This window comes from Orcinus orca, chromosome 6, assembly GCF_937001465.1.
Source record: "Orcinus orca chromosome 6, mOrcOrc1.1, whole genome shotgun sequence".
Taxonomy (NCBI): Eukaryota; Metazoa; Chordata; class Mammalia; order Artiodactyla; family Delphinidae; genus Orcinus; species Orcinus orca.
In genome coordinates, this window is record NC_064564.1 from 64,974,014 (window position 1) to 64,988,983 (window position 14,970).

A 14,970-nucleotide genomic window follows, 5' to 3' on the forward strand; every position below is an offset into this window, starting at 1 on the left:
AACTGTGCTTTCCTCACCACTTAAAATTAGGTATGGCCATGTGACTTACTTTGGCCTATGAAACACAAGGGGAAGTGACTTGGGTCATTTCTGGGCAGAGACTTTAAAGAGCCAACACTTGGTACACAATGCTCTGCTTTTATCCTCTACCGCAGGGACTTAGCCTATGCTGACTTACACAGTACAGCTGTCCCTTGGTGTGTGCAGGGGACTGTTTTCAGGACCCACCATGCATACCAAAATCCGCTGATGCTCAAGTCCCACAGTCAGTCCTCTTTATCTGTGGTTCTGCGTTCACAGATTCTACCAACCGTGCATCATGTTGTACTATTTGCGTTTACTAAAAAAAAAAACGTGCATAAGCAGAGCTGCACAGTTCAAACCCATGTTGTTCAAGGGTCAACTGTATACCACATCAAATAACTGAGAGTTGTTAGACTGTGGTCCAATAAAACCCAACAAATTAATAGTTTGTGATTATTATTCATGAGTGATTTTATTAACTATGTAGTCTGAGGAGCAGGAAGAAAAAACAATGAAGAAAAATGAACACAGCTTAAGAGACTGTGGGATACCACCATACATACCAACATAAATATAATGGGAGTCCCAAAGGCAAGGCAAGAGGAAGAGGCAGGAAGAATATTTGAAGAAATAATGGTTGAAAATGTCCCAAATCTAACAGAAACATCAATCTAACCATCCAAGAAGCTTAGCAAACTCCCAAGAAGGATAAATTCAAAAAGATCCATACAAGACACATCGTATTCAAACTACTGAAAGACAAAGAGAACCTTGAAAGCAACAAGAGAAGTGACGCATCATATACAAGGGATCCTCAATAACATTAGCAGCCAGTTTCTCATCAGAAACCATGGAGGACAGGGGCAGTGGGATGACAATGCAAATGCTGGAAGACGAAAAAAAGCTAACTAAGAATTCTTTAACTAGAAAAACTATCCTTCAAAAATAAAGGAGAAATTAAGAGATGTTCAGATAAACAAAAGTTGAGGGATTTTGTCACAAGCAGATCTGAACTACAAGAAACACTAAAGGGAGTCCTTCAGGCTGAAATGAGAGATCACTAAACAGTAATCCAGAGCCATATGAAAAAAATAAAGAACATCAGTAAAGGTAACTACATAGGTGAATATAAAGCCAGCAATATTGTATTTTTGATTTGGAAATCCACCTTTTTAACTATATGATTTTAAAGACTAATGAATGAAAAGATAATTCTAAATCTACATTATGGGCACACAATGTATAATGATGTAATGTGTGACAATAAGAACATAAAAGGGGAAGGATGAAGATGTAGAGGAATATAGTTTCGTTACTGAAACCAAGTTGTTATTAATTCAATCTAGGTTGTTGTAAGTGTAAGATACTACGTAATCCCAAGATAACCACTAAAGAAACCTGAAATATACAGAGAAAAGGAAATGAAAAAGGAATCAAAATTAAACACAAAAGAAGACAGTAATGAAGGAACTGAGGAACAAAAAAGATACGACACACAGAGAACAAATAGCAAAATGGCAGAAGTTCTTCCTTATCAGCAATTATTTTAAATGTAAATAGATTAAACACTTCAATTAAAAGACACATTGTCAGAATAGATTAAAAAAACATATGATTCCATTTCTAAGTTTTCTATAAGAAACTCAATTTAGATCAAAAGAAACAAAAAAGTTGAAAGTGAAAGGATGAAAAATGATACTCCATGCAAATTGTATAACTAAGAGCTTAGTGGTTACAGTCATATTTGACAAAATACTTTAAATCAAAAATTGTTAAAAGAGATAAAGGACATTATATATTGATGAAAGTGTCAATCCAGCAAGAAGATATAACAATTATAAACAGATAACACATGGAACAACAGAGCCCCAAAACACATGAAGCAAATACTGAAGCAACTGAAGGGAGAAAAAGTTCTAAAGTAACGACTAGACAATAGTTCTAAAGTAACGAATGGACAATACCGCACTTTCAATAATGCAAAGAACAACTACACAGAAGATTAGTAGGGAAACAGAGAATCTGAACATTATAAACCACTCAGACCTAAGATGTATACCAAACTCTACCCAGTAACAGCAGAATACACATTCCTTCGCAAATGTACATGAAACATTCTCTAGGATAGAACATGTTAGGCCACCAAAATGCCTCAATAAATTTAAAAAGGTTGAAATTATCTTCTCTGACCACAATGAAATGAAACTAGATAGCAATCACAGAAGGAAAACTAGAAAATTCACAAGTATGTGGAAATTAAACAACACCTCTGAGACAGCCAATAGGTCAAAGAAAAGACCAAAAGGAAAATTAGAAAATACTTTGAGACTAATGAAAATGAAAACACAACACCATAGGAGGCAGTGAATGCAGTGATCAGAGGAAAATTTACAGCTAAAATGCTTGCACCAAAAAAGAAGAAAAATCTCAAATCCATAACCTAACTTTCCACCTTAAAAGGATCTAGAAAAAGAGCAAACTTAACTCAAAACTAGCAGAAGGAAGGATATAATGAAGACTGGAGCGGATATGAACAAAAAACAGAGAATGGGAAAACAATAGAGAAAATCAAGCAAAGCAAAGGTAGTTCTTTGAAAACAACAACAAAATTGAAAAACCTAAGGAAAAAAGAAAGGAAGACTCAACTCACTAAAATCAGAAATGAAAGGGGGGACATTACTACTGACCTTAGAGAAACAAATGGATTATAAGAGAATCCATATATTTAGTGAACTTGAATTTCCTTCTTTCCTGAACACACACAAATTGTCTTAAATATCCAGTGGAAGCAGATTATGTTTAATAATTCAAAAGGCAACCTAGACAACAACAACTGCAACTTACTAAGAACGTACTAACTCATTGTTCTCATTTTATAGATGCACAAACACACAGAAAGTAACTGAACAAGCAGCTTTTCCAAAGTTATTGCCTATAAAATGTAGAGCCCAGACTGAAACCCACGTGGCTCTAATTTCAAATGCTCTTCAAATTCTCTTCTCCACATCTCTAAACTGCTGTATATTTATCAGAGGTAGTAATATTAAGTCCAATATCGTAAGAAAGTAGGGAAAATGAAATTAAGCCAGTTTAAGAGTTTTGCTTTACTGATGTATTTTTCATGAATTAAAAGCAGTTTCCAGGCTTCCCTGGTGGTGCCAGTGGTTAAAAATCCACCTGCCAACAGAGGGAGCACGGGTTCAAGCCCTGGTCTGGGAAGATCCCGTATGCCGCAGAGCAACTAAGCCTGTGCGCCACAACTACTGAGCCTCCGCTCTAGAGCCCGAGAGCCATGACTACTGAGCCCGCATGCCACAACTACTGAAGCCCACGCGCCTAGAGCCCATGCTCTACAACAAGAGAAGACACCACAATGAGAAGCCCGTGCACTGCAACAAAGAGTAGTAGCCCCCGCTCGCCGTTAAGTAGAGAAAGCCACGCACAGCAATGAAGACCCAACACAGCCAAAAATAAAAATAAATTTATTTTTTAAATAAAGTTTCCTAGCTTTCCATTCTAATGAATGCAATGCATTCATGTCAATGAACAGCCCCCAAAGGGCAATGAGAAATGAAATGAGGAGTAGGTCAACTACTAGTCAAACTTCCCATAGCCTTGAGGAGGGAGCAGTTTCCCACTAAATTGATAAAAATAAAAAGCAAACTACAGTACTCAAAAACGTATCATAAAAATTACAAAGAAATCTTAAAAGAGAAAAAAATGGGCTTCCCTGGTGGCGCAGTGGTTGAAAGTCTGCCTGCCGATGCAGGGGACACAGGTTCGCGCCCCAGTCTGGGAAGATCCCACATGCCGCGGAGCGGCTAGGCCCGTGAGCCATGGCCGCTGAGCCTGCGCGTCCGGAGCCTGGGCTCCGCAATGGGAGAGGCCACAACAGTGAGAGGCCCGCGTACCGCAAAAAAAAAAAAAAAAAAGAGAAAAAACTGCCTTTAATATATATGTCAAGTATGCTTTGGAGGGCTAAACAAGATGATACAGAAAACTGTCACTATGCAATTAAATTCAACAGGCATTGATTTCAACAAAGTCTAGTGTGCAGGACATCTCAAATACTTTAAGTGCCAGCTAAAGAAAACAGTAACATAGCAGATAACCTGATGGATTTGGTGGTGCTGGGGGTGGGGTGGGCAGCAAACGACCCAGGGACATCGGATAGGAATTTCAGAAGTATAGCTAACTACACAGTGTTTTTCCTAGCAACATTACTTACCCTAAGGCCTATCTTTCCTTCCAAGTATAGCTCAAATCTCCTTATCTACAAACCTTTCCCTGACAACTCAAGACTTTTCCCCTGAAATGCTACTAACACCTTTAGGGATGTTCATTCACTTGGCATTTGCCATTGCATATTGCCATTAATTTTAAATATGTCTCTCTTCATTAGCATCTTATACCTTTTCAGCAACAGAATAGCTAGTGCCTTACAAATGATAGTAAAGCATACAATAAGTGTTTGATGATGATGGAAAAAAATCTCATTCCAGATTTTCACATTTTTTTTCCAGTTTCTTGAGGTGTAATTGACATAGAACACTGTATGAATTTAAGGTGCACAACAAAATGATTTGCAATATGTATACACTGTAAAATGATTACCACAATAAGATTAGTTAACATCCAACACCTCATGGTTACAATTTTTTTCCCCTTGTGATAAGAACTTTCAAGATCTACTCTCTTACAACTCAGGTTATCAAATTTTAAAATGATTCTGGAATGTATTAGGCTTGATCCAGGAAGTTCTGGCAATCCTAGGTGAATTCTGGACCAAAAGGCTTTGGTTCTCCAACCATAGTTCTGGAAAGGCTCAGGATGGTTTCTTTCATCAAACTCCATACCTCCTGTTTCATCATTTTCAGTTAACCTAATTGTTACCAGAATATCAATAATGAAAGTATTTGGGCATGAAATAAAATGATGATATCTTGAATGTGCTAAAACATACTCAGTGAAAAAAGACTGAAAATTGTTCAAGCTGACTGATGGACACATAGGTGGTCATCAGTCACGTTATTATTATACTAACAGCAAACTGGTGCCAAATTAGCCCTCCAGAAACAATAAAAAAAATAACTGGTCAAAATATATAAAACAACCATATTCAGACACTGCATAACAGGCAGAACAGGGCTATAATCCTGAGTGAAGGGAGACAAACAAGGTTTTCTGATAGAAGTCACTTTCTAGACTACCATGTATGGTGGGAAGACACAAGCATAATATGGCAGTCTTGTTAAGCTGAGGAGAAAAAGATTAAAGTTCAGGGAAGCAGAAGCAGCTATTTGTGGAACAGAGTACAAGACAGGTGAGAGATACAAAGAAAGAGCTCTAGAAACCTAGAGCTTAAGGGATTCCCCTTAAGTCTTGCTGAATACTAAGCTATGCATATATATGGTGAAACCCCACAAGGTCAGCCAAAGAATCACTACCAGAGTTTTAAGCTGTACCGTTCATATAGGGCTGAGAGACATTCCAGTTCTGACCACATAAAAGAGACCTCATTAAAGACTCAGGACATTAGCAGAGAGCTCAGAAGCGCTAAGCTAGTCTACAGTAAAGGTTGAACCTACCCTAAAAATACATAAACAAGCTTCAAAAGGATCAAGAAGCTCTCCAACTTAACTGCCATCCAAAACAAAACTCAACATTCTTTAAAGCAAAAGAATGAAAATCTGACATTTGATATCTAATACAATGCCCATGATCCAACCTAAAATCACTAGACATGTGATATGCCCCAGCAACTCAACTCTTAGGTATTTATTTACTCAAAAGATATAAAGCTAACTGGAGAGTGAAATGAGACTGGAATCTGAAAAAGCAGACAAGGTTCCCAATTTCACTTTTTACTTTTTGTATGTCTCTCATTATCTGTGTGCTTTTTAATACAATTTTTAAAGGTTACACTCTATTTACAGTTGTTACAAAATATTGGATACATCCCCTGTGTTGTACAATACATCCTTGCAGCCTATCTTACACTCAATAGTTTGTATCTACTACTCTCTCACCCCTGTATTGCCTCTCCCCTTAATGGTAACCACTAGCTTGTTCTCTGTATCTGTGAGTCTACTTCTCTTTTGTTATATTCACTCGTTTGTTATATTTTTTAGATTCCACATAGAAGTGATATACAGTATTTGTCTTTCTCTGTCTGGCTTATTTCACTTAGCATAATGCCCTCCAAGTCCATCCGTGGTGCTGCAAATGGCAAAATTTCATTCCTTTTTATGGCTGAGTAGTATTCCATTGTATATATATATACACCACTTCTTCTTTATCCATTCATCTGTTGATAGACACTTAGATTGCTTCCATATCTTGACAATTGCAAATAATGCTGCTAGGAATACTGGGGTGCATGTATCTGTTCAAATTAGTGTTTTTAGGGTTTTTTTGACATATACCCAGGAGTAGAATTGCTAAGTCATATGGTAGTTCTATTTTTAGTCTTTTGACTAAAAATATGGTTTTCCACAGTGACTCCACTGATTTACAGTCACACCAACAATGCACGAGACTTCCCTTTTCTCCACATCCTTGACAAGACTTGTTATTCATGTTCTTTTTTAGGATGGCCATTCTGACAGGCGTGAGGTGATATCTCATTGTGGTTCTGATTTGCATTTCCCTGATAATTAGCAATGTTGAGCCTCTTTACATGTGCCCATTGATCATCTGCATTTCCTCTTCAGAAAAATGTCTATTCAGATCTTCTGCCCGTTTTTTAATTGGGTTGTTTGTTTTATTGATGTTGAGTTATATGAGCTGTTAATGTATGTTGAATATTAATCCCTTATCGGTCATATTGCTTGCAAATATTTTCTCCCATTCAGTAGGTTGTCTTTTTGTTTTGTCAATGGTTTCCCTTGCTGTGCAGAAAGCTTTTATTTTTTTTAACATCCTTATTGGAGTATAATTGCTTTACAATGGTGTGTTAGTTTCTGCTTTATAACAAAGTGAATCAGATATACATAAACATATATCCCCATATCTCCTCCCTCTTGCATCTCCCTCCCGCCCTCCCTATCCCACCCATCTAGGTGGTCACAAAGTACTGAGCTGATCTCCCTGTGCTATGTGGCTGCTTCCCACTAGCTATCTATTTTACATTTGGTAGTATATGTATGTCCATGTCACTCTCTCACTTCGTCCCAGCTTACCCTTCTCCCTCCCCATGTCCTCAAGTCCATTCTTTACGTCTATGTCTTTACTCCTGCACCTTGCTGTGCAGAAGCTTTTAGGTTTAATTAGGTCCCATTTGTTTATTTTTGCTTTTGTTTCCTTTGCTTTAGGAAACAGATCCAAAAAAATATTGCTGTGATTTATGTCAGAGTGTTCTGCCTACGTTTTCCTCTAGGACTTTTATAGTATACAGTCTTACATTTAGGTCTTTGATCCATTTTGAGTTTATTTTTATATATGGTGTTGGAGAATGTTCTAATTTCATTCTTTAACATGCAGCTGTCCAGCTTACCCAGCACCACTTACTGAAGAGAATGTCTTTTCTCCATTGTATATTCTTGCCTCCTTTGTCAGGTTAATTGAGTATAAGTGTGTGGATTTATTTCTGGGCTCTCTATCCTGTTCCACTGATCTATGTGTCTGTTTTTGTGCCAGTACCATACTGTTTTGATTACTGTAGCTTTGTAGTATAGTCTGAAGACAGGGAATGTGATTCTTCCAGCTTTGTTCTTCCTTCTCTAGATTGTTTTAGCTATTTGGAGTCTTCTGCGTTTCCATACAAATTTTAAAATTATTTGTTCTGCTTTTGTGGAAAATGCCATTGGTATTCTGATAGGGATTGAATTGAATCTGTAGATTGCCTTGGGTAGTATGGTCATTTTAACAATATTGATTATTCCAATCCAAGAACATGGTATATCTTTCCATCTGAGTCATCTTCGATTTCTTTCATCAGTATCTTACAGTTTTCTGACTACAGGTCTTTTGCCTCCTTAGGTAGGTTTATTTCTAGGTATTTTGTTCATTTTGATGTGACAGTAAATCAGATTGTTTCCTTAATTTCTCTGATAGTTCATTGTTAGCGTATAGAAATGCAACAGATTTCTGTATATTACTTTTCTGTCCTGCAACCTTACCGAACTCACTGATGAGCTCTGGTAGTCTTCTGGTGGCATCTTTAGGATTTTCTACGTATAGCATCATATCACCTGCCAACAGTGACAGCTCTACTTCTTTTCCAATTTGCATTCCTTTTATTTCTTTTTCTTCTCTGATTGACGTGGCTAGGACTTCCAATACTATGTTGAATAAAAGTGGCAATTGTGGGCACCCTTGTCTTGTTCCTGGTCTTAGAGGAAATGCTTTCAGCTTTTTCACCGGTGAGGATGATATTAGCTGTTGGTTTGTAATATAGGTCCCAAATCAATAAAATCAGGAATGAAAAAGGAGAAGTTACAACCAACACCACAGAAATACAAAGGATAATAAGAGACTACTACAAACAACTATATGCCAATAAAATGGACAACCTAGAAAAAATGGCCAAATTCTTAGAAAGGTGTAATCACTCAAGACTGAATCAAGAAGAAATAGAAAATATGAACAGACCAATCACCAGTACTGAAACTGAATCAGTAATTTAAAAACTCCCCAAAAATGAACTTCCAGGACCAGATGGCTTCACAGGTGAATTCTACCAAACATTTAGAGAAGAGTTAACACCTATCCTTCTGAAACTATTCCAAGAAATTGCAGAGGAAGGAACACTTCCAAACGCACTCTATGAGGCCACCATCGCCCTGATACCAAAACCAGACAAAGACATCACACGAAAGGAAAATTACAGGCCAATATCATTGATGAACACAGATGCAAAAATCCTCAACAAAATACTAGCAAACCAAATCCAACAATACATTAAAAGGATCATACAACATGATCAAGTGGGATTTATTCCACAGATGCAAGGATTTTTCAATATCCACAAATCAATCAATGTGATACATCACATTAATGAACTGAAGAATAAAAACCACAGATCATGTCAATAGATGCAGAAAAAGCTTTTGATAAAATTCAACATCCATTTATAATAAAAACTCTCCAGAAAGCAGGCACAGCAGGAACATACCTCAACATAGTACTTGTTTGTTTTTATAAGAATAAATTCATGGACTACCAGTGTAAATTTTTTTAAGTGCCATGGGATGATACATGAGGGATCAGCTATTTCTTGGGTACAAGGGAAGATAGGAGAGTTGAGGTCAAGCTTTATAAACATTTGACCTGAGCTTGAAAACCAAGTGAGATAGCTTTCTTACATAAAAAAAGATAGCGGTGAAGGCATACTAAGTAAAGCAAATAGCAAATGAACAGAATTAAAATACATAGGAAGTGTGGGTTCAGTGTGCTAGAGATAGGGGAAAAGTAAGTTCTAAATGCCAAGCCAGATCTCTTGGACTTTATTTTGTGGGGACTGGAGAGCAACAGAAGTTTATGAGATAAGGAATTAATACCCTGAATATATATAGAACTCCTAAAACTCAACAGCAAAAAACCAAAACAACCTGATTCAAAAAGGGGCAGAGGACTCAAAACAGACATTTCTCCAATGATACACAATCGGCCAATAAGCACATTAGAAGAGTACCTAACATCACTAATCATTAGGGAAATACAAATCAAAACTAAAGTGAGATACCACCTCACACCTACAAGTTACTATAAAAATACATATATAACAATAAGTGTTGGCAAAATGTAGAGAAATTAGAGTCCTTGTGCACTAAGTACAGAAAATGGTACAGCCCCTGAGGATAATAGTATGGCAGTTCCTCAAAAAAATTAAAAAGAGAATTACCGTAAGATACAGCAATTCTACTTTGGGGTATATACCCAAAGGAACTGAAATCAGGGTCTCAAAGAGACATTGGAATACCCATGTTCATAGCAGCATTATTCACAATAGAATGTGGTATATACATACAGTGGAATATTATTCAACCTTTAAAAGGAAGGAAAGTCTAACATATGCTACAAAATGAATGAAACTTGAGGACATTATGCTAAGTGAAATAAGTGAGTCACAAAAGATAAATACCATATGGTTTCACTTACATGAAGTACAGTTAAACCTTGAACAACCTGTGGGTTAGGGATGCAGACCTCCATGCACTTGAAAATCTGTGCATAACTTTACAGTTGGCCCTCCATATATGTGGCTCTGTATCCTTGGATTCAACCAACCAAGAATCCTGCAGTACATATTTACTGAAAAAAATCCATGTATAAGTGGACCTGCACAGTTCAAACCTGTGTTGTTAAAGGGCCAACTATATAACTATACTTTAAAACATTATGATGATAAATGTTACATTGTGTATTTTACCACAATAAAAAAATTAGAAATAAAAAAATTTACTGATATGATCTTTCTGAAATAATATTCCAGGAAGTACTGATGTATAATGCTAGCTTTTTTGTATCTTTAGATCCAGGTGTTAATTATTTAGAACAAAGTAAATCCAGACTTTAAAAAAAAGTTTCTGAGACAAGAATCACATCATCAAGTTTCTGCTTTGAAGAATAAATCTGGTTATCAGTGCAAAGAATGGATTTCAGTATGGAGGAGAAAGAGACTAGAGGACAAGAATGAGTTAGTAAACAAGCTTTTCAATAGGCAAGGAGAGGCCATGAATGCCCTTAATATGACAAGTGAGAGTAAAATACATACTAGCAAATTTTAGAGGCACTAGAGAGTTGTAATCAATCAATACAATCTGATTACCAAACAAAGAAGAGAAATGAAGAAATAAAGATTCCAAGGTTTTCAACATCACACACTGTATAAAAGATCATGGTAATGGCAATAAATTTTAGAAAAGCAGTAACATGTTTGGCTTGGTAGAGAGGAAATGAGTTAGGTTTACACATGATGAGTTTGAGGCTGCCTAGAGACACCTAAATAGATTTGTTCCAGAAAGGTGGGCCAGAAGCTTAAGAAAGTGGTACTATATTACAGAAACGTCTGAACCTCATCCATATATACTGGATAATTAAAGCCAGTAAGAGCATGTAGAATACAAGAGAACGCATAACAAAATCCTGGGCAACAGTAAAGCATTATTTTAGGTACTCTACAGAGTAATTTAAGGTGTTGATTTAAACCTAATGACAGGGCTTCCCTGGTGGCGCAGTGGTTGAGAGTCCGCCTGCCTATGCAGGGGACACGGGTTCGTGCCCCAGTCCGGGAAGATCCCACATGCCGCGGAGCAGCTGGGCCCGTGAGCCATGGCTGCTGAGCCTGTGCGTCCGGAGCCTGAGCTCCGCAATGGGAGAGGCCACAACACTGAGAGGCCTGCGTACCGCAAAAAACAAACAAACAAACAAAAACAACCTAATGACATCTTCATGAAGTGGATATTAAATCCATTCTTCAGATTTGTAAAATAAAACTCAAAAAAAGTAAGCAACACGATTAATCCTGAAATCTAAGAAAAGCCACTGAAAAACTGTAGAAAAATGGCAAGTTAATTTTATGTTAGAAAAATTCACTTAGGGGAAAACCACAAAAGATTAATTAATAAGATATTACAATAATCCAGGAGAAAAATGACAGAACCCAAGCTAAAGTAGTGTTGCTGAGAATTAGGAAGAAGGGAAAGACATGAGGGATACAAGGTAGAATATACTGGACTTGATACAGACTGGCTATTGGAGTTATTAAGTCGTAAGAATAAATAAGCTCAAATGATGGTGCCATTTACAAAAAAGAGAATAAACTGTAGGCTTTCCCAGGATTAGGTTATTTTAAAAGCAGAATGTAATTTTTCTTTTTATATTTAATAAAAAATTTCTCCCTTCTGATTTTTTCACTGTAAGTTATTAGATAAGACCTAGGATTTATTCACAGTAATTTCTTCTTATTAACTTTCTTACCTTCTAAATCTCACCAATCCAGAATGCTCTGGCCATGGGTGTATGTTTTGTTTCCTCATCTCATTGAGAACTTTTAAAACATCATCTTCTCAGTAAAGACCCTGACCACTCTATTTCAAGTTGTTTCCCCACTTCCCATTCCCTTTCCCGGCTTTATTTTTCTCCATAGAATGTATCACCTAATTTGTAATGTATTTTACTTATTTATCACCATCTATTACAAGAATGCAGGCTGTATGAGTAGAGTTTCTTGTTGTTGTTGTTTTTCTTCTTTTTTCTTTTTCCTCTGCTGCATCCCAGTATCTAAAACGGTCCTGGAGCCTGACAAAATTTAATACTTAAATGGACAGATGGATGACAACAATTCTTCAGAAGAGTTTTCTGAAAGAGGTAAGTACTCTTTATCACCAGGCATTTTATATCATTTTTCTTAAAAAGAAAAAAAAAGCTTTTTATTTACATTATCACAAAATCAGACAGCTTTGAGTCTGATAAGAACAATGCACAGGGCTCTTTGAATCAGGCAGATTTCTTAACAATTCTGTGATTCTTTGAATTCAGGTGCCAGTCTTAGAAGTGTGGCCAACAGGGAGTGGTTTTCACTGTCCAGAATTTATAGAATAACGTTGCTAATTAATCTTATTAGTAAATGCTCATGCAATTATAATGTAAGCTAATGGATACATAAAAGACACAAAGTTGAACAGCTAAAGGTTACACATGTACTGTTACAGAATACATATATATTGAAATCAAATTACACATGCAACGTTTTGAGAAGATCAAAGGGAATCAAAAATGTTAGGATAACTAACACACTTTGTCAAGTTCAAAAACTGAACTTAGACCAAGATATATTGTTAGAAATAACTTTCTAAATCTATAGAAGCTTAAGGGGAAAAAAGCAGTTAAAGTTTATTCTCCAGAAAACTAACACTCAAAACTTACTAGCAAAAAGAAAAAAACAAATGTTGAGGGGAATCTTTCACATCTGTAAGTAATTCAAACCTCTTTTATTCTCTTTGATGTAACTGAGTAAATGTTTATATCCCCTTACTTGCAGGTTTCTCCTGCAAGAAGCTTTATTTTATTGAAGTATAATTGACTTACAATGTTATGCTAGTTTCAGGTGTACAGCAGTGATTCAGTTGTATATATAATATATATGTGTATATATATGTATCATATATATGTGTATTTATCAGATTTTTTTCTCTTATAGGTTATTGTAACATATTGAGTATAGTTCCCAAGAAGCAGGATTTTTGAAAAGGCAAGTTGTGTTGAAGTTAGAAATTGCTAACTTCAACTAATTATTCTCTTCTTGCTTCCCACCTAGCACTAATTCATAACAGATGGTAAAAATATTGGCCTTGGGGAGGGAGTGGGACGTCTGAATTTTGATAGTTGTTTTGGAGTGATTTTTTTCAGTGAAGAAGATAATATCTTCATCTTTAATAGTTGATAATTAAATATACTGAATTTTAGTACAGTAACTTTTCTTTTTAAAAGACCACTAACCTCAATAAGGCTGGTCTCAATAAGGTGGAAAGATAGAAAGAATAAGGAGAAAAAAATCTCTGCTCTCAAAGTAGTATATACATAATGATGAAATGTTTGTTGAAATTATTTTCATTATGAAATTAAATATGATTTGCAGTTTCAAGATCTACCAAACTCATACTTAAAAATAAACACATGAACATATTCTAAAGCTTAACACAAATTATTTCTGATTTATCCCTGACAGAGTTTCCTTCATTAATTGCACTGTAAGTTACAAGACATGAAAGAAAAAGCCATCAAGATGACCCCTTCAATGGATAAGTCCATCCATTGGCCTGTGTAACCAATATGAAGGAATATTTTAATATAGAATGGAATTTATAAAGATGCAAAGGATGAAAGAAATGGAAAATTCATTAATCAAACAATAAATGACCTAAATGACCTTTGAGGCATAAAGAGTCATTTAATATAAGACTGTAACCATTGCTGAAGCCTGACCCCCACCATCAACAGGAAGGATGTTGGAAACAACACTATGTGGAAACTCTGAAAGATTATGGGGGCATCTGACCTGTTCTAAGATGAAGCACTATGGGAAAAGAGGCAGTCTGAGGTTAAGATGCTGTCACATAATACAAGGAAGTTGAGATACTATAGAAAAACTCATGGGAGGAACTTATAAGATTTAGAGAAGAGAAGCAAGAGACAATAGCGTTTCTAAAACTGTGAAGAGGATGACTAACCACTGGCCTCAATTATGCTGTCTCTATTCTTCAGGACTACTATAAACCACTCCAGATCATTTATCCATTTTTGGTTCCCTAACTCCCCAAATAAAACCCAAAGTAGTAGATGGCTAGATGGACACACGGGGTTGAAGTGTAGTATTGGTGGTTAATTTAAATACACAGATTTTGAAGCTACAACACTTACGTTTAGATCCTGACTGTGTCACTTACTAGTGTATGACTATGGGTGAGTTACTTGGCCATCTCTGTGCTGCAGTTTGTATAGTTACTGTACATAACTACCTCATCAGGTTGCTACAGGGATTAAGTTAGTTTGAAAAAGTGCTTAGAATAGTGTCTTGAATTGCATAAGTGTTTACAATGGCACAGATGATGATGATACACTCTCAAAACTAAATTTTTTTAGTTTTTAAAAATTTTTATACAATTTACTTTCCATTTACAGTTATTACAAAATATTGGCTACATTGTATATTGTATAATACATCCTTGAGCTTATCTTACACCCAATAAAAACTAAATTTAAAAAAAAACTCTCCTCAAATCAGGTTTTAAAAACCTAAACTCACATAACCCTCCAAACAACTGAAGAAAATATTTTTATTCCCATTTTATAAACAGGTTCTACAGAAAAACTAAGAAACTTACTAGACTAAAAAGCCGAACTAGAAAGTAGTCTAGCAAACAAATGCATAATAGGCTGATTCTAATCTGCTCTGCGAAACTGTTTCCATATAAGAGATTTTGTTTGATTTTATGTAACAGT

At 36.0% G+C, this 14,970-nt stretch overlaps 1 protein-coding gene across 6 annotated transcripts in view; it reads right to left on the reverse strand.

The window, feature by feature from the left end:
• Positions 1-14,970, reverse strand: part of RIC1 (RIC1 homolog, RAB6A GEF complex partner 1) — a 136,573-nt gene that overhangs the window by 58,676 nt on the left and 62,927 nt on the right. The window contains exon 1 of one of the 6 annotated variants that reach the window (XM_033404408.2): positions 11,947-12,629. The exons of 3 other annotated variants lie outside the window; for them this stretch is intronic. In XM_033404408.2, coding sequence (XP_033260299.1) covers positions 11,947-12,005 — 59 coding nt within the window. In that variant the 5' untranslated portion in view covers positions 12,006-12,629. Of the gene's footprint in view, positions 1-178; positions 341-11,946; positions 12,630-14,970 lie in introns of those variants that run through there. 2 more of the 6 variants (XM_033404410.2, XM_033404409.2) reach the window with 2 other exon arrangements.